The sequence below is a fragment of the Hippopotamus amphibius genome, chromosome X (genome assembly GCF_030028045.1).
Source record: "Hippopotamus amphibius kiboko isolate mHipAmp2 chromosome X, mHipAmp2.hap2, whole genome shotgun sequence".
Lineage (NCBI taxonomy): Eukaryota > Metazoa > Chordata > Mammalia > Artiodactyla > Hippopotamidae > Hippopotamus > Hippopotamus amphibius.
Genome location: NC_080203.1, coordinates 116,108,284 through 116,134,530, shown reverse-complemented (window position 1 = coordinate 116,134,530; position 26,247 = coordinate 116,108,284). Strand labels below are relative to the sequence as shown.

The window sequence follows — 26,247 nt, the reverse complement described above, 5'->3', positions numbered from 1 at the left end:
ACCTTGAGACAGTCTGAAGTCACCAAACTGTGACTTTCCTGCTTGAGCTTCTTTCCCTCTAGAAGGTAGTAAATGGTCTCAAGATATTGCTTTTCAGGTTAGACCTTTTTTCTCTAAGTCCTCCCAGGACTTAAAAGGACTACAACCAGAGTCATGGCACCATTCACCCAGCTCACTGCAGGAAAAGGAGAATAAGTATCTGTTAAAGGTATAAAATGCAAGCCATTCAGAGGGAGAGGGTTACTTTTAGCCTGTTTGGGGGGGGGGGGAGATGGTGTGCGGCAGCAGGAGAGATGGGCGCGGAAGGATAAGAGGGTCTAAAACAGTGCCGCGGCCACACGACCAGTCACCGGCAATGGCAGGAAGCCTGTCACAGCAATGGCGGGAGCCCAGTCTCCGGCGAAGCTTTGTGGAAGAGATGGGCCTGGAAGGATGAGGAGCACCTAAAACATTGCAGAGGGCGAACGGGAAGTGTGCTGGGGGCGCTGCAGAAGACCTGACGCCATGATGCCATAAAGTGATTTACTGAGTTGGGCGTCGCTGGGCAACCTGGGCCGAGCCCCTCAAACTCTCCCAGGTCCTATAATGGGCATTGACTAGGGTGAGGGATGAGTTTGGAAAGGGTTGTCACAAGGAGTAAGGATATAACATGTGAAAGCAACTCGAAACTATGACTGGCTGTCGGGAACATTAGGTATTATTTACAAAATCAAAGGCTCACAAGGGCAAGAGCTCACCTTGCTCCAGGTTGCCTTGGGAAACAAAGCTGAAATCCACATGGATTTTGACCCCAGGGAGCTGACAGTCTAACACAGGAAAGACAAACTGTTGGGTGGCTTCTGTGGGATTCAGAAAGATGACAAAAACTCACAGAAAGATAGAAGGGACCCTGGGGGCATAAAGGCTGCTGAAGGCTCCTGTAAAGCGATAGGGTAATTGTCAGAAGATGGAGCTATACTGTGCTGGAAAAAAGTTTGGTTTTCTGGGAACTTTTCAAGTCTTAAAAAGAAAGGCAACTTTGAGACAGGTTTAGGTCACCAAACGGCCTGTCTGCCTTGCCCGCTGGAGGAGAGTAAATGGTTAGGCCCTTCTCTCAGTTTTCCCAGGATTTAAAAGGGCTGCAACTAGGGGCGGGGAAGGGGGGAGGAGGTAGTCATGGCGCTGTTCACACAGACCACTTGAAGCAAAAAACAAGTAACCGTTAGAAGTATAAAGTGCAAGCCGTTCAGAACAGAAAAGTTAGTTTCACCTTTTTGGGGGGATGGTGTGCGGTGGTGAGGCTTTGTGGAAGAGATGCCATCGAAGGATGTCTAAAACAGTGCAAGGGCTGAGTGCGTGAGAGCAGTCACGGGCGATGCCACTCCACAGAGTTACGCTAAGCGCTCAGCCCTGGCCGGCCCCAGGGCGCATGAGCAAACGCCAGCAGCGGGTGAGCGAGCGAGCAGGCGGGGCTGGCGCCCACGTGGCGGGGCGGGGCAGGGCGGGGCGGCGGGGGAGCCCGAGAAGCGGGGGACCGGGGCGGGGGCGGGGGCGGGGCAGGTCTCGCGAGGCCGCGCTTCGGCTCGCGCGGGCGTTGGGCGCGCGGTTGTAGCTCGCTGGCGGCGGGAGAAGTGGCACTCGAGCCAAGGAACGTGCAACAGCACTCGCGTGGTCATGGAGGCGCTGCCGCCGCCGCTACCCGCGACGACTTCGGCCCCTAGCCGGAGCCGAAAGCTACTGCTGCTGCCGCTGCTGCTGTTCCTGCTGCAGGCTGAAGCTCTGCAGGGTTTGGAGGCGGAGGAGAGGCCCCGAACCCGCGAAGAGGAGTGCCACTTCTATGCAGGTGGACAAGTGTACCCAGGGGAGGCGTCCCGGGTTTCGGTCGCCGACCACTCCCTGCACCTCAGCAAAGCCAAGAGTAGGTGGTGCCCCGCCAAGGCGGGTTGACCGGTGGGAGAGGGAGGCGGGAGGTGGGGAAGGCCAGGAGACACGTGTACCCTGGTTACGGTGGCTACCCGGGGGCCTGGCTTGGGCGGCACCCCCTGGGCTGCCTCCGGTCCGGGGGTACCCTGGCTTTCTCTTGGGGGTTGGGGGGATGGAGGAGGGGGGTGGCAGGTGTGAAGAAAGGGATGGGTTCCACTAATCAGATTTTGGAAGAAGTAGTGGTTACCCCAAAAGCCGCAGATGAGGGAAAGAGGATGGCTCTGGTCCTGGGCTTGCAGGCAACGAGGATGTTGTGCAAACTAAAACACTTCCTCAAACATCGCAAAGTGCCTTGCAGCACATCGCGTCTGTTTTCAAGTACGATTTCGGGGAAGAATGCATTGATAAGTTGAATAATGATTCACAGAAAGTTTGATTAAACAGAAAAGTGGCTAAACAAAATACTCAGGAGGGCAAACGTTTGTTTTCTTTTTTTCTTTTGTTGTTGTTGCATCTTATAAAAAAAGACTATTAAAAGTCACTTTCCCAAAGACCTATATATAGTTAATGGGTGTTCTTTGTGTTTCTCAAAAATGAAGAACTTGTTACAGGGTGTACTTTGGAGGCTCTTTGTAGGGAAATGGGAAAGGGGAGGTTAGAAGTAATGCATTTGGGTTGATGATAAACCTCGTGGCAAATTTGTGTCCTGCCAATTTGGCGTTTGATTATTTGCATTTCTGTCCAGTGTACACAACTAATGGCCACTTTCAGGAAGGACACGTCAGACTAAGTAGATACTGAGAAAGTTGTGGCCTGCTGCATCTGGATGTTAAGATTAGCCAAAAAGAAGTGGCTAGGGGCCAAAGGATAAAGATTGTCCCTCGCTCGCTTTTAAGTAACTCGCTTTTCCTGCTGACCATCTGGCATTCTGAAGATGTGTATTTGGCTTTTGTGGTCCAGTTACAGCATGTTCCTTGCCCATGTTCAGTGAAAAAAAATAATGCTTCACAATTGTGAATCCCCTGTGTTAAATGGGATGTTGTTATGCCTTAGGATGGAGTGGGAGTGATAAATGAGAAAAACTGTTTTGCCTCCTTAAACAACTGCAGTTCTACTGAAAGTTATCTTTAGATTTTTGTTTTTAAAAAAGCTAGTGTTGCATTTTTAGAATCATATTTCCAAGTCCCACTGGTTTTACTTGCCTGGGAAGATATTTTGAAATATGTCAGCCAAAGTGTTTACTGGCATTACATACATTTCCCACAACAAATCCCATCCAAGTCTGCTCATGGAAGCAAAAAGTAGTAATAATAATAGATTTCCCTCTACCAGCAAACCTTTTCAAATTTTAGGCACTTGCTACATTTCTCTCATGTGTAGGTAGACTCATCTAGAATTAAAGTTACAATGACTTTTCGCTCATAAAATCGAATATTATGGCACTATTAAGCATACTTTCAAATAATTTTTAGTAACATGAAAAACTTCATGATCTACTGCTTCCTTTTTTAAAATGTGGGGTGCAACATGATCCAAATTTGTGTGTTTAAAAAGGACTGGAAGGAAAGACATCAAAATGTTAACAGTAGTTAAAGTGATGGGGGTCATGGGGAGAGGGGATTTAAATATTCTGTATACTGCTCTGCATTTGCTTTGTTAATTATATGAATTATATTCGGGACAATTTTTGTTTTTTATAACATGCAAGGGGTTGCTTTGGGAATTCCATTTATAGATCTTAGCAAACTGCATTCTTTTTGCTCTGTAAACTGATGACAGTTTTTTTTTAAACAACACTGCAGTTCTTAAATCAAGAACCCAAAATTTCGCCAAGGGGAAAAAAAAAAGCAAACCACATCCAGGTACAGTTGAGGATATGAGGGCCTGCCTTTCCACCACCTTGCCAACATTGTGTTATTTAACAAATCTTCACCGATTTGCTAAGCCAAATAATAAAGTATTCCATCAGTGTTTTTAAAAAAGAAAAAATAAATGAAAGAAAAAAGAACCCAAATTTTCCAAAATCAAGACTTTCAGAACAGAATTTTTCAGTTTTATTGGTTTTCCCAATATGCTAAACTCATTAAGGACTATCATTGTAATGCATTTTTTTTAATTATAATTTATTATAGAAGATTTAGGTTTTTTATTTTACTTCTTTATTTGGCTGCACTGCATGGCATGTGGGATCTTAGTACCCGGACTAGGGATCAAACCTGCACCCCCTGCTTTGAAAGCATGGAGTCTTAACCACTGGATCACCAGGGAAGTCCCTGTACCACATTATTACAATTATAACCTCACACTTGAGTATCATTTTAAGTAATGTATATAAAGCATATGTAGTTCCATATCCTTTTATCTAATTCTCCCTCCTGGCCTTTACCTAATCAGATCAGGATATTTCTGTGAGGTAGACTGCTGGCTCAAGATAAGTAATCACGTGTTATATATTAACTTCAAAGAGAAATTAATCTTGTCTCTTCAGAGTTATCAAAAATGCTGGCTATTATACAAAATATAATAAATGCTGGCTATTTATTATAGCCTTACTTTCTAGGAAACTTAGTCAAACTAGGAAGCAAGTGTTGACTTTAATGTATGTAATGGTTCTGAAAGTTTAAGTGCTATCTGAATGTGTTAACAGAAGATTAAGGTACCTTATTATCAAACCCTGTCATCTAGACTTACAGCATGCCCTTACAAGACAGCAGCATGAACTATTCAATTTCCATTAGGTCACTTGAAACCTGTTCAAGAGGGTCTCCTCTTTCAAAGTCCTGGAAAATAATCCCATGGTCTGGGATTTTACACTTCTGTCCTCACATATTTGCAGATTTCCTGTTCCTTGAATGTAACAGCAGGTCCTCCATGTGTATGTGGGAAACTGGACAAACATTTAAATTAGTAAATCTGGAATACTGCCATTAGAGAACCAAAAATCTAATTATTTGAAATGTAGGAAGCTGATTATCTTGGAGGGACTATAGTGAAGTATCCAGTAGGGTTTAGTGAAGTGATGGAATGTAGGGGGTCTGTGAGCATGAATAGGAAAAAAATATTTTTTCACTAACCTCCAACCGAAATTTAGCATTTCTTTCCATTATTAACATCAGCAGCAAACCACCTTCGCTTCAGCAGTACTTGCTTGTACTTGTCTCCAGTAGAATCACAGGTATTTTTATGCCACATTATGGTTGTTGCAAGTATCCTGAAACACCATTTACACTCATCACAATCTTGGGTAGTTACTAGATCACTGCTAGATTTTGCAGTTTTAAAGTGTTAATAAGAGGGCACAAATATTAACATATCACCAGTTTGTTTTTTGACAGTTTTGATAATTGCATTTCAATGTAATTGGTTTCCCTTTGAAATTCTAAATATTTTATGCATTCAGTAACACTATTCTGAGAAGTTTGTCAGCATCACCAGACTGCTAAAGAGGTCCAAAGATTCAGAAGTCTTGATTTTAAGTGATTTCCTAAAGATGTCCTTCTGTCATCCCACCAACCTTCTCATTGTTAAAGAGCATCATATATTTTTCTTTCTTAGTTTCCAAGCCAGCACCTTATTGGGAAGGAACAGCTGTGATAAATGGAGAATTTAAGGAGCTCAAGTTAACTGATTATCATGGCAAATACCTGGTTTTTTTCTTCTACCCACTTGATTTGTAAGTAATACATGTACATAGCAGCTAGTAAAACCTCAGACATCGATCATTATTCAAGAACATCAAATAGTTAGAAATTATTTTCTTTAGCACTTGTTCTTAAAGGGCAAACTGAGATGAGTTTTTTCAAGAAGGTAACATCTTGAATATATTTCAGAATCATAACCCATTGATCCCAGTACTTTATATCTACATGATTGTGTTATAATATAATCATTAGAGGAAAGCCATATTTATATTCATTAAGCTATACTTAGTGAAGCAAGAAAATGGACTGAGAATATTTTAGAAAGCATTTAATAGCAAGACTTATGCCACAAATCTGTTTCTGTGTTAACTTGAATATTTATAGACCTTTTTCTCTGGTGATACCATTTAACTGTGGTTTTACTATTTTTATCCTTTGCTACATCTGTTGCCTTCCTGTGATCTGAACATTTTCCTGAAAATATTGGATGTGCTTAAAGAATAATACTTATAAATTATGGTTATGGGGGGGTTCGAATGTTTTTCAAATTCCATGAAAGTGAAAAGATACCAAAGAGAGTTATCCCAGCTTTTACCTTTTTTGTTTGAATATGTTTTTTGGTTACAAAAAGTAATAGAAGATTTTTCTGTCTTTGCCACTGTATATTAAGGTCCTTTTTCCATTAGGAGTAATCTAGAACTATGTAAATATATTTTAAACTTGCAGAGAGGATATACTTAAGCTCATATCCTTATGTTGTCTCTAGGCCAGGGGTCAGCAAACTTTTCCTGTACAGGGCCAGATAGTAAATATTTTAGTCTTGAAGTGATCTTCATTGTAGCTGCTCAACTTTGCCATTGAAGCACAAAACAGCCATAGACAATAATGAATGAGTAGTGTTGTGCTCCATTGAAAATTTATTTACAAAAAATAACATAGGCTAGATTTGGACTGTGGACTGAAGTTTGCTGACCCCTACTCTAAATCCAAATAGAATTCTCATAAAAATTTGTACATTGAGACTAAAACAAATCATGAATCTGCCTAATATGTAATCTTTTAAAGAACTTGCTTCTTTCTAATCACCTCATACTATGGCTTGACTAGCTAAAATGTATAATATAACTTCCAGTAGAAACCAGAAGTAGAAATTTTAATATATATATTGATAAAATTATAAGCCTTCTAACTTTACGTTGCTGTAAAACTGAAAAGCAACACATATTTTAAATATATATATGATGCTAAACCTGAATTTTGAAATTAGTGTAACATAGCAGACAAATACGCTATTTCTCCAGTGTTATTTAAAACTCCATAATGAATAAGACATATCTAATTACAGCATGATGTTAGCAATGGCCTTCTGGGGCAAGGAGCTAAGAGAGCTTCTTTCTGTTGTTTTCGTGTAATGCCTGTCAGACTGGGCCTGGTTAGAAAAGGAAGAATCCTGGGACATTTGCCACAGTCTGCAAGGAAGAAAGTCAGAATTGTAACCCTTCAGTTTTCTGCCAAAACTTTAAGTTGGGCCAGTATGTCTCTAGGTAGCATTTCTTGGGACAATAGGAAGGAGGGCAGGGGCCAATCCTTCCTACTTTTGGAAAATATTAAAAATACATGTCATAGGCCAGGTTTCCAGGGACATAATCTGCCTGCTTGTAAATGGCAGTCTTCCACTGGAGCAACTGAAACATTTGAAAAGCCTATATTGGGCTGTGGTAGGAACTTGTTGTCCCCTAAGTCTCTATTTTCAAACTTTCTTGACCATGACACACAGTAGGAAATACATTTTTCGTTGCCACCCAGTATACTTACACATACATACAAGGTAACATTCAGTCTGTATGTACCAGTATAGTCATGCTCCTTAAAATACTGAGCAACTTCCATACCAAGTTGCCCCTCCCACCTAGTCCCTTTCAGAAACCTCCAGAGCTAAAGCCAACCTTGAGTTAAGGTGGTTAAATATTTTTAATATCACTCCTGAACACACATATATGTGCACTTGTGTGTATATATGCATATATATACATATATATACACACATATATACATGCTTCATAACTTACCCTTACTATGTATGATGTATTCTCAATATTTTCTATTTCACTTTTTTAAAATGTTGGTTGGAAGTCAGTAAATTGGCTTCAGGAGTCCCTGCCACTGCTTGAAGAACACTACCCTAAAGTAATATTCTCTAAATGTGCCCTTCTGACAACAGGACTGGGAGACAAGGTAGTAAGTAGAAGAGGACCTTATCAAGAAAGGGAGGGGGTGGGAGAGTATTTCCTCATCTCCATAATAGGGATAGATGCATCTAGCTCATAGGGTTGGCATAGGAAGTTAAAAAAAAAATAGTGACATGATGTAAAATTTGTATTGATCCTTTGAAAGCTATAAAGCACTATATAAATATTATTGAATAAAAGCTAATAAAATGGGGGATGCTGCCATAAGAGAGAAGGGAACATTGGTTGGTCACTGATCCATTAAGTTATAAAAGTAAAGTTTATCAAGATATAATTGGGGACTCTATAATATACTTTTTAAATTAAATGATATTTGATAAAATAACCATTTTTTAGACTATTACATCTTGAGAGGGTTCGTATATAAAATTGTTCTTAGTGTGCATTTTTATATACTAAAGATGTTTATAAAAACAAAATCATTTGAAACTAAGTATATGTGTATTTTGAGAATAATGATTTTTTTTTAACTTTCAGCACTTTTGTGTGTCCAACTGAAATCATCGCCTTTGGTGATAGAATTGAGGAATTCAGATCGATAAACACTGAAGTGATAGCATGCTCTGTCGATTCACAGTTTACCCATTTGGCCTGGTTAGTATCTTAAAGTTAACATTTGTAGGGAAAGAATGGACATACTCTTAAATTATGGGCAGACAACTCTTAACGTGATGCAAATATAGTTATTTATCAGGCAGTTCAGGAATAAATTTATCTGAGAGCTCAATGAAGGTACAGTAAAAATGCTTAAGGATTTTATAAGATATTTCAAATTTAGGAGAAAAAAAGTTAAATTCAAAAGATGTAATATCCATAGCAAAACCCACTGAATTGTGTGATTATTATGATAAGTTGGGTAACCTTCATGTGGAGAAATAAAATCTCAAATATCATGTCTCTCTGTTACACAGTTGTCTAGTATTAACTCAAACTCAAAATAGGTTTTATAATTACTTTTTAAGAAGCAATGATTTTTTTAAATTAATTCTTTAAATAATTTTTTAAATTAATTAAACATGAAAAGATGTTGCACCTAATTAATTGCAAAGAATTTAAAATTACAATAAAATGACAAGAGATGCCATTTTTTTTTCTGACTGGCCAAGAGTTTAAATATTTAAGAATTTCATCCAGTGTTGACAGAGGTGTGAAGAAATGGTACTCAAACACACACAGCTGATTCAGCATTTCTGGAGAGCAGTTAGGCAACATGTTTCAAACACTGAAATGTGCATGTTGATGTGAGTTTTAAATAGCATCCTTAATTTTGTTGACAAAATTTTATGCACAATGAAGATTGCTCAGAATTATTTTGGTTTCAAAACGATATTCATTAACGTAACAAAGTCAAAACATTTACAATTATGTATGTAAGTATATATACATATACATGAGTATATATTTGTGTGTATGTATTATGACTATAAATGCATATAAATTATAATTATAAATGTAAATTATATATACATGTGTGTATATATAAGTAAAATTTTAATTGGTTCAGGAGCTACAATTTAAATTTAATTTACATTCCCTTAAGTAATTGATTTTCTTAAGTATTTTAAGATGCAGTTAAATATATTTAAGTATCTCAATTTTCAGATAAACTCCCAAGAACTTAAGCAATTCTTACAAACCTAATAAATAGGTGTGTTTTAAGTCCTTTTGAAATGTTTCTTTACTATTTATAAACTGAATGAAATTTCAGATTATACATTTTGAATTGGAATGACAAAGTGAATCTGTTAACATGCCAAATCTCTTAAACATTATAATATACAAATATAAACTAATTATTTCTTATTATAAAAATATTAATCTATCGGTTTAATTTGCTTCATCATTTCTATAGTAATTCTAAATTAAAATGCAAATCCACTAAGGAAAAAGTTATGTCATCCCAAATAATTTGGGATTGCTTTCCCAAGGAATTCTTGGGGATACATTCTCAGCTGGACAGGTTTCATATCAAAGATTGCTACTTGGATGTCAGAACTGGGGCTGCAAACATTTGAGCAACATTTCCCTGTTTTCTAACTGCTGTGGCAGTGCCTTACCATGAGGGCCCCAGCCCACATCCCCCAGTTTCCAGTTACAGAATACTTAGATCTGAAGACAGATAACTTCCTTGCTGCTTCAAGAGGACTTTGCATTTCTTGTCTCTCAGAATATTAAAATGCTATCCAGTTGTATCCTGCTTATCTCACAAGGCTTTGTCTTGCAATCACAATTCTAAGGTTATGCTTACGACAGTGCATATCCTTTGATCCATAATCCCACTTCTAGGAATTAATCAGACAAGTATACAAAATTGAGAATTATAAGGATTTTCCAGCAGTGTTTATAAAAGCAAAAAAAAAATGGAGACAGCTTAAATCTGTCAGTAGAGATTAGTAACATATACAGTATGTCTATACATTAAAAATGTGATGTGTACCTCCATATTTAGTGTTTAAAGGATATGAATATATTGTCAAGGGGAGGGGGAGGCAAGAAAAAAAGAATGTTTGTTAGCCTTTGTTAGAAAAAGAATGTGTGTTGTGTGTTTGTGTGCATATGCAAAGAAAGAGTGCTGTTTTAATATATGCCGTTTACTTAACTCTGAAAGGTAAATTTTCTGTTACAGGATTAATACCCCTCGAAGACAAGGAGGACTTGGGCCAATAAGGATTCCACTTCTTTCGGATTTGAACCATCAGATCTCAAAGGACTATGGCGTATATCTGGAAGACTCGGGCCACACTCTTAGGTACCTTTCAGTGGTGTTACAATATATTTGTAATCCTCCTTGAAATGGACTTAGAAGATACAAGGTTTGATCAAGAAATCTCTATTTGCTTTATTTGCAAAAGTGATGTAGATACCATTAAGAATAATTGGTGAGTGCCTGACTTAAACTATGTGAGTGTTATAGACTGTTAGAGCTAGATTATTTAGAGGTCTTTGACCAACCCTGTCATTTTACATAAAAACAGATTCAGAGTTCCATGAACTTGGCCAAAGTTACTATAGTTAACTGCAGAGCCCAGACATGAACCCAGGTCCCCAAATTCTTTGTCCATTTCTTTCTCTTCTTTTCCAAACTGACTCTAGTAATGGTAAATACAAGTATCATAGTATTTAGCAAACCTATGTCTTTGGCGTAGGAAGAATGAAGGAAATATTTTACCCAACAGCTCTCATTGGGTTACTTGAGTTAATAAATGCTGATAGAATTCTTTGAAAAAAGGGCAACTTCAGCTTGAAACGGTTGTAATTTTCTTATATACTGTTGATTTGCTTTGCAGTGCTAATAGTTTCTTTGTTTTATGTGAAGGTGTCAGTATTTTATAATCCTGTTACAATTTTTTATAACAGCTTTATTGAGATATAATTCACATACCATACAACTCACCCACTTAAAGCATACAATTCAGTGGTTTTTAGTATATTCACAGAGTTATGCAACCATCACCACAATCGATTTTAGAACATTTTCATTGCTCCAAAAAGAAATCCCATACCCATTAGCAGTTACTCCCCATTTTACCCAGTTCCCCTCCCCTAGCCCTATACAGCCGCTTACCTACTTTATGTCTTTCTAGTTGCCTGTTCTGGACATTTCATATAAATGGAATCCTACAATATCTGCGCTTTCATAACTAGCTTCTTTCACTTAGCATAATGTTTTCAAGGTTCATCTATATTGTATCATGTACCACTACCAAGTTTATTTTTTTGTATTTGCCAAGTCTGTAGTGGTTTCTGCCTGAAGTTTATTAGTAAGTTAACTCCCAAAGAGTAAATATGCCACTAAAAAGATTGAGACATGTTTAAAATTTAGGTTTATTTGAACATTAACCAAGTAAAATTATCTAACGTTAGCTATTTTATGTGATTTGAACCAGTAGTTTAAATTATTTTTTATTTTTGTCAAAGTAATATATGTACATAGTTTTTAAAAGTCACATTTTCTTAAGCAACAGTCCCCTCCTTACTCCTAGCCCTGCTTCAGGGAGGAAGCTACTTTCAGCTCATTAGCTACTGCTTTCATTATTTGTCTCCATATTTCTAAATAATATCTTATATAATACTTATCCTGGATATATCAATTTTTGGTATTTTTTATCATGGTAAATAGGACTTTATCTTTCTTACATCATCCCCAAATTAATTTTCCCAGTATAATGTGTCACAATTTTGGATTAAGTCAGTATTCAATGTTTATATAAATATTGTTGACTGCTAAGCTTTTAAGTGTAGTGTGCAAAAGATTACATTCCCTTCTGGCAAATTTTTTTATTTTTTTGTAGCTAATAAACTACTTCATTTCTTTCATTCCCTTAGTTTTCTATGTATCTGTCCATCACTAATTCTTCCTAAGTTCCACAGCTGGATTGTAACCCCATTGCATTTTTCCTCTGTCCGTTGTTTTTTTCCTCCATCCTCCTGCTTCAAATCAGACTGACAGCTGTCTAGGCCTGCTACATAGCTGCTGTCGCAGCACTTTATGCACCAGCATCCTGGGACTTTCCTTCACCTCTTCTCTGTTAGATACCTAATTTTCTGGCTCCCATGCCTGCCTGCCTTCTTTATGTAATCCTTTGTTTTGGTGAAGCACATCCTCATAGCTTCGTAATAAAATGTATTGGAAGGTAAAATGCTTGAAAATGTCTGAAAATGTTTTTATTCTGCTCGCATGCTTGATTAATAATTTGGCTAGGTGTAGAACTCTAGATTAAAATGCATTTTCCTGTGGACATTTGAAAGCATTGCCCTGATACCTTTAGCTTTGGGGGTTGTTATTGAGATGTCTGTTGCCATTTTAATTTTGTACTGTTTATAAGAATAACCTGTCTCTGCTCTGTGGAAGAGACATACATACATATTACACCAAGTATGGCAAATGTCTTCGTCTCATAGTCTACCAAAGAAGCAGTTCACAAAATCAAAACAGAAAACAGAAGCTACGATTTACTACCACAGAAAAGGCAGATGTGTTTTTGTGTGGTATATGTTGGTATGATGTGCCTTATGGAAGCAAGGTCAAAATTTCCAATCAGGGTCACTTACTTCAGAACAGACTTGATCACCTTAGTTGAGAATTTTCAACCGTAAAAGTAGTACATGAAAGAACACCCATATGAATGGTAATTAACAATTTTGCCTGAGTTTGACCTGCTCTAAGGAGACTGAGCCCTAGTTAGTTCAGACATCAAGTTGCTCATTCAAAAAATGTAGAATAAGCAGGAACACTTCAGTAATGTTTAATATGATTATGGAATAAGATTTCGTGTAGTAGATATGTAATTCCATGTATTTCTACTAAATATATAGCTCATCATTATTTTAATACTTGTACCTAAGCAATTAGCCCTAGTACCCAAGATCTTTTTCTAATTCAAAGTAAGTATTGGGTTGAAATCCATATTGACTGAAATAGATAATAAAATCCTTTGACAATTTTTATCTCTAGTATACTTTAACTCTTACTATGCTACCCCTATCTCAATGGCAGGTCTTTTAGGTCAAACTATTTCATTTATTCCCCAGGCCGTAATAGTGAATCACATATAGATAGACTGAGAAGGAAAGGCAACTTCATATTGGTGACTTTGTCTTTTTCCACCACTGAAAAAGTAAATAACAAAGACATTCAAAACAGCCAGTGATACGAAAGATGGATCACTCCTTCATCCAGAGGAAGGCTTTGCTATGTAGTTTCACCATTTCATTTACAGTACAATCCCAAACCTAGTACACGTGAAGATTCAACTGACAATACTACAGTACATTTCATAGACAAAAACAAATTTTTAAAGCTACCATTAACAGTGATAATCCCAAAATATATAGTAGGTCAGTGTGGGTATCAGGGTGTGTGCATGTGCATACCAGTCAAGTAGGTGGGTAGCGTGGTTTTGGTTCTGTATAGCATCTTTCTGTGTGAGTGGTACAGGGATTCACATTAGCTAATATTTGTCTTAACTGAGAACAAATGTCCTTACCTTTACCATTCTTATGTTTTATAGAGGTCTCTTCATTATTGATGACAAAGGAATCCTAAGACAGATTACTCTGAATGACCTTCCTGTGGGTAGATCTGTGGATGAGACACTACGTTTGGTTCAAGCATTCCAGTATACCGACAAACATGGAGAAGGTACCCTTCCCTTCTAACTATCATAGCTTCTTGATTTTTTTAGTTTGAGAGAGAGTAACATAATTAATTTGGTTTCTTATCTTACAAGTAATTTTGATGGTTCCACAGTCGTCTGATTGTTTTCAAAACATTAGGTCTTTTAAACAGATCAAATTATAATTTAAAATGCTTTTAACAAAATATCACTAATATATTCTACTTACTGAATAGGATTATTTTCATAGTCCTTTTGGATAAGCTCAGAGAAAAGTTTCTGCTATTGTAATTTTTCAAATCTGTAAACTTAAAATGCACCAGCCAAACTGGCAGTATCTAATAATGCAGGTTTTATTTGCATGTTTACATTATTTGATTTAGCTTTTTTCCTCAAAGTAATTCAGAAATCCTTAAGGTTATTCAGTATCACACTGGTAGTCTATCAGTTCATCCTTTCACTTCAAGTGTTTGCAGAAGCCAAATGGAAAAGGTCCGTTTTTTCTTAAAATAGAACACGTTATATATTCCTTTCAAAAATGTAACTCAGTGCCTAAGTCAGGGTGCATTCTAAATCAAGGGGAAATCCTACCTTCCAAATAATGTTAAAGTCTCTTTTGACAAACTGAACCATGGCATCAGTACAAAATACTGCAGGACCTAGCAGATAAGCATAAGGAAATGTACATTCGAGGAATTTTTGCTGTACCCAGACCTATCAGTTCACCAGCTTCCCAAACTTTCCAGCTTTATTAGAGGAACACTCAATTTGGTTTCTCCTGTTGTTTAAATGTAACTAAACATAACTGACAAAAGTGAAAACAGATTAGCTGCCTGCTGGTAATAAGCTCCGTGACTAAAATTTCTTGGTGTGAACCAGTAAGCTAACAGAAGTCAAGTGTTCTGTGGCCTAGAAATGTTCTCATTAATATAGGCTCTATTTTCAGTTTCATTTGGAAAAAGAAAAGCCAAGAGTTGCTAAAGAGAACTGAACTCTGTTTTTAAACTGTCTTTTGCCAATTTTTGTTCCTTTCAGTCTGCCCTGCTGGTTGGAAACCTGGTAGTGAAACAGTAAGTCAAATTGATTTTTCTATTAAGGGGATGGCTGGGGCCAAAAAAAAAAAAATGCCAACCTTAGGATAATCTTTCCTTACAATAGAACGGCCTTGATTTTGTAAGTGAAGTAAACATTGCTAGGCAGAATTCCGTAAGAGTACAGGCATCCTTTGGACTGTAGGGAGAGTGGCTGAAACTGGGAAAGAAGAACATGGGACTTGATGCTGTGAATTTCAAAACCAAGTATCCAGAGAAATATACCATTAAAAAAGCAGGGGGAGCAGTAGCGACTTGGTAAATTCAGGGCAAAGAAAACAATCACAAGCAAAACCTTTCAATGTATATTAAAAGCTTTTGAGGAAATCTGGCTTGACAATGAAGCTAATGATTCCCTCCTTGTCATTTGAAGGAAGAGTAGACTGAAACAAGTCCATTTTTTCATTTAGGGAGGCTATATGATTTATAGACAATCTCTAAAGTAGTCCCTGGCCAAAATACAATTTGGAAGCTTGCCTCTACCTTTTTAAAGAACATATTTATCTTCTAAAAAATGAAAGTTTTATACATAATGTAGTTAAGAAATTGAAAAATACTAGCACATTGGAGGAAGAAATCATTATCTTAGGATAAAAGAAAAATGTAGACTTATAAAACTTTCTTCCTTAGAAAACCAAAAAAAAAAAGGTATCATTAGCCACAGACAATGAGAGGTAGAAATTTACTCTGTAACCTCGCCCAGATTAGGTAAACTAACATTGTACTGGTTTTGAACCAGTTTTTGATGGGTTTGCAAAAACAGCTTTGCCTTTGAGGGTCAAAGCTGATGTTTTAATACAAACTCACTCACCTCTACGTGGATCTGATGGATCTCAAAGGGAATTTGAAGTTAGGCACTAAAGGGACTTTAAATTATAAATTAGTCATTAGGTTAGTTTATAATTATTGATTGTGAGCCTTGCAGATAGAAATATGAATAGAAGCTGCAGGCATCACCCAAGAAGCCTTAAAAAGCATTTCTGGACAGATCTTCAAGGTTGGAGGCACTTCCCCCTGGAGGGTACAGCAAAACCAAGAGTGACTGACGAATAACACCCCTGTCAATCACAGGCACATGCTAAGGGATGAGAGCCCCCAAGAAGTACAGATTAGCTAGGATGACATCACAGGATGAGTACCTTACATTTCAGAAAACATGCTGTCTACTTGATTAACTTCTGGGGGGCTTATAAACCCCTGTGAGTACCTAATGAAAACCATGGATTCTCCCCCCAGAAAAAGGCACATGTAATATCACATACTGTGGGCATTCCTTTTTTTTATTCTCAACTTTATTGAGGTATAACTGACAAATAGAATTGTATATATTTAAAGTGTACAATATGATGATTTGATATATATATATATACATTGTGAAATGATTACCACAATCAGCATAATTAACATCCATCATCTCACATCGTTACCCTTTTTTTGTGTGGGGTGAGAAGGCTTAAGATCTACTATTTTAGCAAATTTCAAGTATACCAACAGTATTAACTATAGTCACCGTGCTGTGCATCAGCTCCCCAGAATTTATTCATATGAAAACTGAAGGCTTATACCCTTTGACCAGCATCTCCCCATTTCCCCCAGCCCCTGGCAACCACCATTCCACTCTGTTTCTATGGGCATTCATTCAACAGACATTCCTTGAGCATCTGCTATATGGCAACTATTCAAACTTTGATGATAGCCAGATGGTACTTACTAGTGAATACCACAGCCAAGATCCCAGCCCTCGGAGTTACGGCCGAATTCTAATTTTAGTTGTGGCAAATGCTTTTAGAAACAGGTTGATGGGAGTTGGTGGGACAGTGCCTGGGATGGGGATAAAGTAGTCAGGAAAGACTTCTCAGGTGATATTTGTGCTGAAACATGTGAAGAGAGGGAGCCAGTTGTGCATGGAGCAGTGCAGAAAGCGCAGCACGGGGAGAGGCCCTGAGGCAAGAAGCATCTTAGCATGACAGAGGGAGCAGAAGGGGGCCGGCGTGGGAGCGCTAAGCCACAGGGATGGGGAACGCCAGCGTCCCGGCGCATTGAGGGTTGGAGTCCCATGAGTTGACTGAGCAATGTGGAGTCCCTGGTGACCACAGTGAGAGCAGCTGGTGGTTTGAGGACAGAACCAGGGTAGGATGAGGAAAAGGAGATGAAGTATGAACTGGTTCAAGACCTACAGCTGTGAAGGGAAGAAGGAAAGAAAGTAGCTGGAGAGGAGGATGTGTGGGATCAAAGAAGGTTTGGTGGTGGCATTTCTTTGAAGATAGATGAATTTTTCATGTCCATTGCACTGGCCTCCTGATTTATCTCCCTGACCTCAGTTTCTCTCCTCTCCAACACATGTCATTCTGCAGACCAGAACCTCTTAGTGGCTCTGCAGTTACAAAGTCCAGATGCTCAGGCACAGCCTTCAAGCTTCTGCATTCTTTGTTTCCACCGCCTCTCCTGGGTTATCGTCCCATGCTGTGTGCGTGCGCGCGCGCGCACACACACACACACACACACACACACACACACACACACACACACAGTGCTCCCACCAAATCACATGACTCATTTTTCCCCAAAATAAGCCCTACTCTGTCACACTTTTGTGCCTTTGCTTAGGTCTGTCTTTCTGTAGCCTGGAGTACCTTTCCCCTTCCCTGAATTCTCCATCTTTCAAGACCAACTTAAATGCTACTTCCACTCTGAGGCCTTCCCTGATGCCATCTCAGCCTCTGTTTAGTCACATAGCCTGTGTCGTTGCACCAAAAGCAGTTCTGTACACGTACATCTGCCCCACATGCTTGTATGAGCCTCGCAAGGCGGGGACTTCAGTGGTTATCCTTGGGTCCCCCACTGCGCAGCACACTTGGCACACAGTGGTTATGCCATAAGTACTCTTGAATTGGAATGCGAGAGATTATAAATTGGCAAAGACAGAATACTCCTGGAGTGATGCCTGAAATCAGGTAACATTTATGCTGAAGAAAACGCATATAGAACTATAAGCTGATTACAATAGGTTATTTTTTTATATAGGGATAGATGTACTTTACCTGTAACTAGCAAGTAACAGTTAATGTGAGAAATGTATTTTAAGTCTAGGAGGTTTCTAAGGCTGTAACGCTCTAGGAGGGAACACTTCTTTTAGAGTATTTGTCCATTCAGTAAATAGTTATTCATGTTGTTTTTAGAGTATTTCTTTTACTTTGCAGTTTGAGATTAAAAGTTTACATCCTGGAACTCCAAAAAATTCCATTTGAACTCAGTGCCCCCTTTTCAGGTTGTAGCATACCATCACTTCATCAGCAGATGATTTTAAAAATACATTAACATCTGTAGCCATGCTCTCTTAATATGTTTGATTTAATTAGATCAAACCTGAAGATGCCATGAAAGCCTGGTGGCCAAGAGAAGAGCTGTAAGTAAATTTGGGGGTGCTTGAGTACAGATGTTAATTTACTAGCAAATTATCTGCCTTCTGGGATAGCTGAGATTAGCAGGTAGGACAAATCGTTTTTCCTAAACATACATGATAAAATTTGGTACACAAAAATAATCTTTATTTTCTTCAATCAAGAGATGGGCAGTTAATGTCAGACTGTTGATGTACTTTGGCTTTTAAAATGCATAATTTGCTTTTTTCCTTTAACAGATAATCCCAGATCCAGCGGGAAAACTGAAGTATTTCGATAAACTGAACTGAGAAATACTTCCTCAGATCATGATGCTTGAAACTTCTCAATAAAGCTCACTGTTCTGTTACCACATTGTGTTACAGTAGTAATTTCTTGAATAATATAAAAATCCATGTCAGGGTCTAAAGATCTTTAGTATTTGTTAGACACTGATGCCAAAAGGTAGGCAGTTATTCTCTATCTTGCCAAAATACAAAATGTCAGATTGGCTCAAACTAGTAACAAGAGTAATAACTAACATTTATGGAATACATGCCACATAACAGGCATTGTGGTAGAAGGTCGGGTGCATTGTTTCACTTAATTCTCACAGCAATTCTTTGAGTTATTTTACAGATGAGGAAACAGCTAGCTAGCAAAGGTGGAATCAATCTTTGAACCCAGACAGGCTAATTCTTATTTTGGGGGTACCTTTGAGGGTGGCAGGAAAGAATAGGTTGTGAGCACAGTCACCTTCCATAGTGTCTGGTAGGGATGGTAGACCCCAGACTCTCTGCTCTGTATACAACATAAAGCCCCTTGGTTCCCCCTTTCTCTAAATTTACATTTTCAGCTTGTATCAAATTTATAAGTAACAAATTACATGTTTATATATAGTTTAACAATGGGAATTCCCTGGCGGCCTGGTGGTTAGGATTCTGGCCTCTCATTGCCGTGGCCCAGGTTCAGTCCCTGGTCAGGGAACTGAGATCCCACAAGCCGTGTGGTGCGGCCAAAAAAAAATTAACAAAAGTTGAATCCCTAAATATATGTAGCCAGCTATTTACAAATGACCACATACAAAGCTGAACTCCAGGGTTACTTTATCACCCCAGTATGGCAATGGCTTTACTATAATTATTTGTATACATGCCTTGTAGTTAAGAGAAGTGGGACCCAGGAGAATCTGCCTCGCCCTGTCTTCCACGCTAATCCCCTCTCAACACTTGCAAAAAAGCCCCTCGCCCCAGGGGAGGCTGTCACTAGAACTGGCGATGTTACTGGCCTCCTGGCTGATGCTCTGAGTTGTGTCATAAATGGCAGGTGATTAGTGACAGGCATTTGGACATGGACATGGGACTCCAACTGCCATTTATAACCCTTTGCTACAGCAAAGTATGTTCTAAGTGCTCGCTTACAGTCAACATTTTAGAAGCCAGCTACTAGTAAAGTTGACTACTGCTACTACTTTGGCATTCACACAGGTTTGTGATGATCTTGTCAATCAATACCTGCAATAGCATTGGAATCTTATTCTCAGGTTTCCTCTTTCCAATCTGAAAAGTACAAATTTTTTACTCACAGAGTAAGCTTGTATCTTCTTGATAAGCAGTTTCCATTCTTGGGAGCTCTTCTAGCCTCATGTTTATTTTAGGTATGTTTACAAGGAGGACAGCTATTTTTGGATCCATTCAAAAAAGCCAGTCATTAATGTTTTCATTCAACTTTCAGGAACTATTGATCACCTACTCTAAACAAACACTTGGTGACCAAAGACAAACTTCTGCCCTCAAGGAGCTCAGTATTTGATTTCTGAAGCAGGTGCTAATGGTGTAATTTCCAGGTACCTACAAATAAGTGAAAATACATCCTGACTCACCACTTTTCATATTAACTGGGTAATGTTAACCTATGAATAAGATAGCATTAAATGCACTCCTTCTTGGTGCCTTTTATTAACTATCCCTTCAACAGCTGACTTGAAAGTCCACAGGCCCAAAAGTATACCCAAAAGATGATCTCATGTGGCCATTTACAGAAGGCTAGAAAAGGGGTTCCAAAAGAATAGTCCCTTGCCCTGCTGGAGAGGATGGGCCCTGGGCCTGACCAGGATGCAGCTACAGGAGACCTAATTCAGAAATATGCTGACGTACCATAACCTGCAGCAGTAATTCTCAACTGGGCACAATTTTCCCAAAGGACATAGTAATGTCTAGAGATGTTTTTGGTTGTCAACTATGGGAGTGCTACTGGCATCTTGTGGGTAGATGCCAAGGATGCTGCTAGACATCCTACAATGCACCGGACATACAACACAACACAATTACCTGATCCAAGATGTCAATAGTAGCAAGGTTGAGAAACCCTTCTCTAGGGACAGTTGCCAACGGATTATGGAAAAGAGACCAGTATAGTTTAGTAGCTACCTGTGCAACAGGAGGACAGACAATACCATGAGAGTAGAAGCTTATCCAAAATAATAGGTCAAGAGGTGGCCCAAAGTTTCTATGAAACACTATGAAAACATCTTTTCAGTATATATACATATATATACACACACACACATATATGAATAACATCTGTAACTCCCTGCTTCTCCCTCAATTTCTGATCTTCTGTTGAATATTCCCCAGTTAAGCCTAGCCAGTGTTCTCACCTTTACCGTGATCGTGGTGGACTGCTCTTTCAGGGATTTCTTAGTCCCCAGAATCTCATGCAAGGACTCATTCCCCACTCCCATCATTTTTTCTGCATCCAAGGGCACATCTAATCCTACATCCTAAACTTCCCATCTGTCAGTAGACTTGCAGGTTTTATATTTTGTTCTTAAATACATTAACCAGTATTTTATTAGTAATATTTTTGTACCCTACCCCCCCCATATGGTATCATGGAATGCATCCTGGTATTTTGTTACCCATGAATTCTGACATTATGTCACTGAAGTATCTTTGAGTAGAGTTATTAACATATGAATGTGAGGAAATATATATTTCAGGTAAATAGCTCCATAAAGGTCTCCACGCCAGTGGGGGGGGGGCATGCATAAATATTAATGTGTTTGTGTGTATACATACATACACATACACACTTCTATAAAATCATTAAATTCTTTACTTAGCTTTTAAAAGGAAATAAAATATTTATCATAGTTACCATTTATTTAGTCTTAGTCAGCAAAGCCACTTTTAGCAATTCCATTATTAACATAGTAACAGAACCCAAAGAGATGAATCCACCCAATTCCCTGAACTAGCTGGTAACAGACCCAGGCGAGACCTCACAGGTGCCTATGAGCAAACACTCGAGTCAGCACCACTCCTCCCATGTCACACTGCCTGCCCGAAACCCACCCGCTGGACCAAAGGACCCCAGATTCACCTCAGATTGATCCCCTTAGATCAAAATAATCCCATGATACAACAGTTTTATCTAGAAGCATTGTGACTGGTCAAGGGTCCTTAAATTCATTTTTGAACTTGCCAAATCCCTATTTTCAATTCCTCTTTCCTGTTATCTATTTTAAAGTAGTTCATTATTTGTTGCCAGGGAAGGAGAGAAAACATTCACAAGTCAATTTAGAGGGTCAATCACAATTGCAGCAAAAGTTTTTCTCTAACAGCAAATAAAAACAAATGCCCAAAAATATGTCTCTTATGGCTGAGACCTGGTTGTATACTCATGTGCTAAAATCACAAGTTAACCCTTTATCACACTAGCTGAGAGAGTATGTATGAAATATGGGAAAGGGCCGAGATTCTAGACCTAGTCTGGGCCTACCCCACCTAACCCCACCTATGTACAATTACAAGGTGGGCTGTGGGAAGTTACTTTCCTTCTCTAAGCCTCACTTTCCTCACCTGAAAAAGTGGGTAATAACGGTATTGACCTCAAAGGCTGACTGTAAGAATTAAACGAGAAAATACATTTTGATGTCATTAGCACAGTGCTAAGAATCCAATATGTGTTAGCCATATACAGAAATTCTTATTTTACACTGATTACATCCTGTGACTGATTTTTTGCTACACTGCACTAACATACGTGTTGCAATGGGGTTCTATATAACCAAATAAAGAACCCATAATTACTTCCAAATGTTTTCATGTTAAAGCATAAAGCACTGAATTTGAGTTTGAGGCTCTTGTACAGAAACAGAATAACACCACTTATGTTCTCTGTATCAAAATGGAGGGAAATATCTTATAAACCAACCTTCACCATCTTCCTGATGCACTTCCCTTCACCTCCCTCTTCTACTCTGTAAAGGAGCATAATGCTAAAAGACTACTATTCAGAATTTGTTGTAAAGTTAAATGCATTGCTACAAGTTAACGTTTTATAAAACATCAGCAGTGACAGCAAGAAATTACACTCCTGTTAAAAAGCAAGACTGCCAACCCTGGAAAAGCGGGAAAGTCAGTCCGATCTAAAATCCTTAATTTGTCCTAAATTTGTTTTTAAGAAACATAATACTAATACTTGATTCTTCATAGCAAGGGACTTCCCTGATGGTGCAGTGGTTAAGAATCTGCCTGCCAGTGCAGTGGTTAAGAATCTGCCTGCCAATGCAGGGGACATGGGTTCACTCCCTGGTCCAGGAAGATCCTATATGTCGCGGAGCAACTAAGCCCATGTGCCACAACTACTGAGTCTGCGCTCTAGAGCCCGCGAGCCACAATTACTGAGCCTGTGCGCTGCAACTACTGAAGCCCACGTGCCTAGAGCCCATGCTCTGCAACAAGAGAAGCCACTGCAATGAAAAGCCCATGCACTACAACGAAGAGTAGCCCCCGCTCATCACAACTAGAGAAAGACCCGTGTGCAACAACGAAAACCCACCATAGCCAAAAAATAAATAAAAAATAAAATTTTTTTTAAAAAAGAGGGCCTGACGATTTACCCTTTGGACAATACACATACTGCCATTTCATGTTACAAAATAGAACACAGAATATAATTCTGGCTTTGTAAAAGTTCTTAAAACTCCTAGTATGTTCCATTTATTCATAGGTATTAACAACAACAAAGTCCATGAGCAAATAAGTTTCACAAAAGCTGATGTAAAAAGTTAAACAGGTGTTTTAATGGCCCTACTTTTCAAAGTCTTTTGTAAGCTAATATGCATTATAAAATACCACAAGAGTGGTATCCGATGCAGTGTCTCTCAATGTTACTTGTCAATAAAATGTTTATAAAAGACATTTTATAAAATCTTACAAATTGTTAAATTGTTTATATATTAAACATAGAAAATGTTTATGAAAGAGCATTTCACCAGTGTCCAAGGACTTCACCCAGGAAAGAAAGCTGGATGCTTGGAATTACTCAGCCCCTTACCATCCAGCTCTAGGCACCATTGCTTTTTGAAACTGCTTTTTCTTACCAGTGACCTCTCCATCATCCAACCGGTAGCCTCTTCCCAGTGCTCATCTTTGGGAACTTCCACAACACCACTGATCACTCTTCACAAAAATGACTTCGAGAGGCAGGATGATGTAGTTAGGAGCTGGGAATCTGACTGTTTGCTCACAGAGCCACAGGCCACCATTTAAGAAATCCAACTAGCCTCTTAAGAGAGGCCTGACTGGCCCCTGCCCATTCCAGCCTCCCCAGCTGATGTGCCAGATGGTCTAGCCCAAGACAAGCTCCCAGCTGAACACAGCTGCCTGCGTGACCCCAGCCAATGCCACACAGAGCAGAAGAACCTCCCAGATAAGCCCAGCCACCCCAAAGAATCAAATGTGTCTTTTGAAAGATGAAAGGCCTTTTTCTCTGCCCAAACTCACTGAAAAGAAAAATGAAATGTTGAACTCCCTGGGGTGGGCGTGGAGGGCAAACTTTCGTTTTTCAGGAATCAAGCTACTGGCTCTATTCAAAGACGGGAGGAAGAGCAGATGATACAGAGAATGCAGGTAGCAAAGGGAACATGCAGACATGAAGAATACTCAGGTTACCACGAGAAATGGAGCCACAGCATCACATGGGCACACAGAACACAGTGCAGAGCATACTAGTGTGAAGTCAACTCTTCTCAAGAAACCAACAGTAGACACTATCCCTGAAGACTTCCCAGTGAAGAACTACCTCAGCAAAAACTAAGAACTTAATAAATGCCTGCTGTAAAATGGGGATATCCCAGCATGCACTATTCAGTACAAAATTATGTCCAACTCACATTAGGAAGTTCTGTGCTAGACAAGCAGCAGTGCTTGTACTGGTTAAAAGCCCACTATTCCTTAAAGAAGAAGGACAAAACACTAAACATCAACAACCTACTGTATATCCTTTGGAGTTTGCTTCATCTCATCTTCTTAAAGTTCTGCATTAAAAATAAAAATCTCTAGCTCTTATAAAAACTTTTACTGGTAGACAACATATTTTGATTTAAAAATCTGATTTTCAAAAATTACTCAAGTAATTTAACTAAAAAGACAATAAGCAATTTTTATTTGTTTGTTTTGTTTTTTTGGCACACGGGCTTAGTTGCTCCGTGGCATGTGGGATCTTCCTGGAGCAGGGATCGAACCTGTGTCCCCTGCATTGGCAGATGGGTTCTTAACCACTGCGCCACCTAGGAAGCCCAACAATAAGCAATTTTTAAAAGTTCAATCTCAATAGAATTCAAAGAAAAGCAATTAATGAATGTCATCTTTTCACCTACTGAAATGGCAAAGATGTTTTTAAAAGTAAAGGATAAAAGTAAAGGATAAAATGCAGCCAAGTTCAGGGAAATTGCTAATGAGTTAGTTAAGTGCATGTGTACAACTGCTCTGGAGGGTTATGTGAAACAGTCAAAGACTTGAACATATGCACACTATTTTGACCTACAGATCACTTATCAACAATTTTCCAAAGGAAATAATTTAGGAATTAAGTGTTTTAGTTTTAGGTTATAGAAAGATCTGCAAAATGCTGTGCTGAAGCACTAGGTGAAGCTCAGGATGCTAGCAAGCTCATGGCGCAGCACACGCTGGGTGCCACGAGGCCAACGCGTGCCTCCAGACGAGCTGTTTGTTCCCATGACTATTTATGCCAGAAATGTTCGTTCACATTAACTGTGGTTTCAATAAACATTAAACTAATACAAAATTTTTAAAAAGCACTCCAGCCAATTCTGAGACAGAGCAAAGTTTGTGACCGCTGTTCTAGAGCCCACACTCAAGACTATTTCTTTCCTGGGAGCACCTTTGCAGAGATTACGTTTTTTCCTCTGTGCAGCCTGGTTTTTCTCTCTTCTGAACTTGATCAACTTCCCATCCCATCAAAGAAGAAACTGGGTCTTGGCTGCAGACTCATGGGCATATGTCCCTTTGGGTTCCTGGGTGGCACTGTGATCTTGGGTATGGCCTCCCTTGCTATCAATACATTCCCAGAAAGCAGCACTCTGGCCCCACACTACCTGGTTCTGAATCCCAGCACCACCATCTACTAGCTGGGGGAGGCTAAGCAAGTTATTAACCTTTCTGTGCTTCAGATTCCTGAGTGACCAAACCGTATGAGCGGGTTACAGAACCTTCCTCATGGTGTTGGTGGAAGAAGTAATCGGGCTGATACACATCAAGTGCTTACGAGAGAACCTACCTAGCACAGGGCAAGTGCTCCACAAGCAAAAGCAGCTGTTATTATTATTACTGTTCATGTTTCTTAATCAGATATACACTGCCCAGCCCCTAGCAGTGTGTGCTGAAGGGCTGTCAGGTGAATGGAAGAATGAACACTTGGTCCTGTGTCTCCTCACCTAGACTATCTGTGAATGCCTCCTCTTGGTATGGTTTCAGATCTAATGCTTCCTACAAATCCTTACAAATGTCGTGTCTTTTGTTGAATCCCTTCATTCCAACTTTTTATCTACCCTCTGCTAA

The 26,247-nt window shown here is 39.0% G+C and overlaps 1 protein-coding gene across 4 annotated transcripts; it reads left to right on the top strand.

The window, feature by feature from the left end:
- The first annotated feature begins 1,543 nt into the window (after nt 1-1,543).
- On the top strand, nt 1,544-18,752 carry PRDX4 (peroxiredoxin 4). 4 transcript variants are annotated; one of them, XM_057719270.1, is made up of 8 exons: nt 1,558-1,897; nt 5,458-5,575; nt 8,270-8,386; nt 10,419-10,541; nt 13,804-13,934; nt 14,944-14,978; nt 18,359-18,405; nt 18,640-18,752. In XM_057719270.1, exons 1-8 carry the CDS (start codon nt 1,654-1,656, stop codon nt 18,641-18,643), a joined length of 819 nt encoding a protein of 272 aa, XP_057575253.1. In that variant the 5' UTR covers nt 1,558-1,653; the 3' UTR covers nt 18,644-18,752. The 4 variants fall into 4 exon arrangements, with proteins under 4 accessions (XP_057575252.1, XP_057575254.1, XP_057575253.1 ...); XM_057719269.1 differs by lacking the exon at nt 18,359-18,405 and having other exon boundaries at nt 1,544-1,897; XM_057719271.1 differs by lacking the exon at nt 18,359-18,405 and having other exon boundaries at nt 1,557-1,822.
- The last annotated feature ends 7,495 nt before the right edge of the window (nt 18,753-26,247 follow it).

Excerpts from the sequence above, each read along its gene's own strand:
- PRDX4 (XM_057719268.1), top strand. The coding sequence starts at position 1,654 with ATGGAGGCGCTGCCGCCGCCGCTACCCGCGACGACTTCGGCCCCTAGC. Across the intron at positions 1,898-5,457 it reads GCACCTCAGCAAAGCCAAGA|TTTCCAAGCCAGCACCTTAT; the intron begins GTAGGTGGTGCC and ends TTTCTTTCTTAG. Across the intron at positions 5,576-8,269 it reads TTCTTCTACCCACTTGATTT|CACTTTTGTGTGTCCAACTG; the intron begins GTAAGTAATACA and ends TTTAACTTTCAG.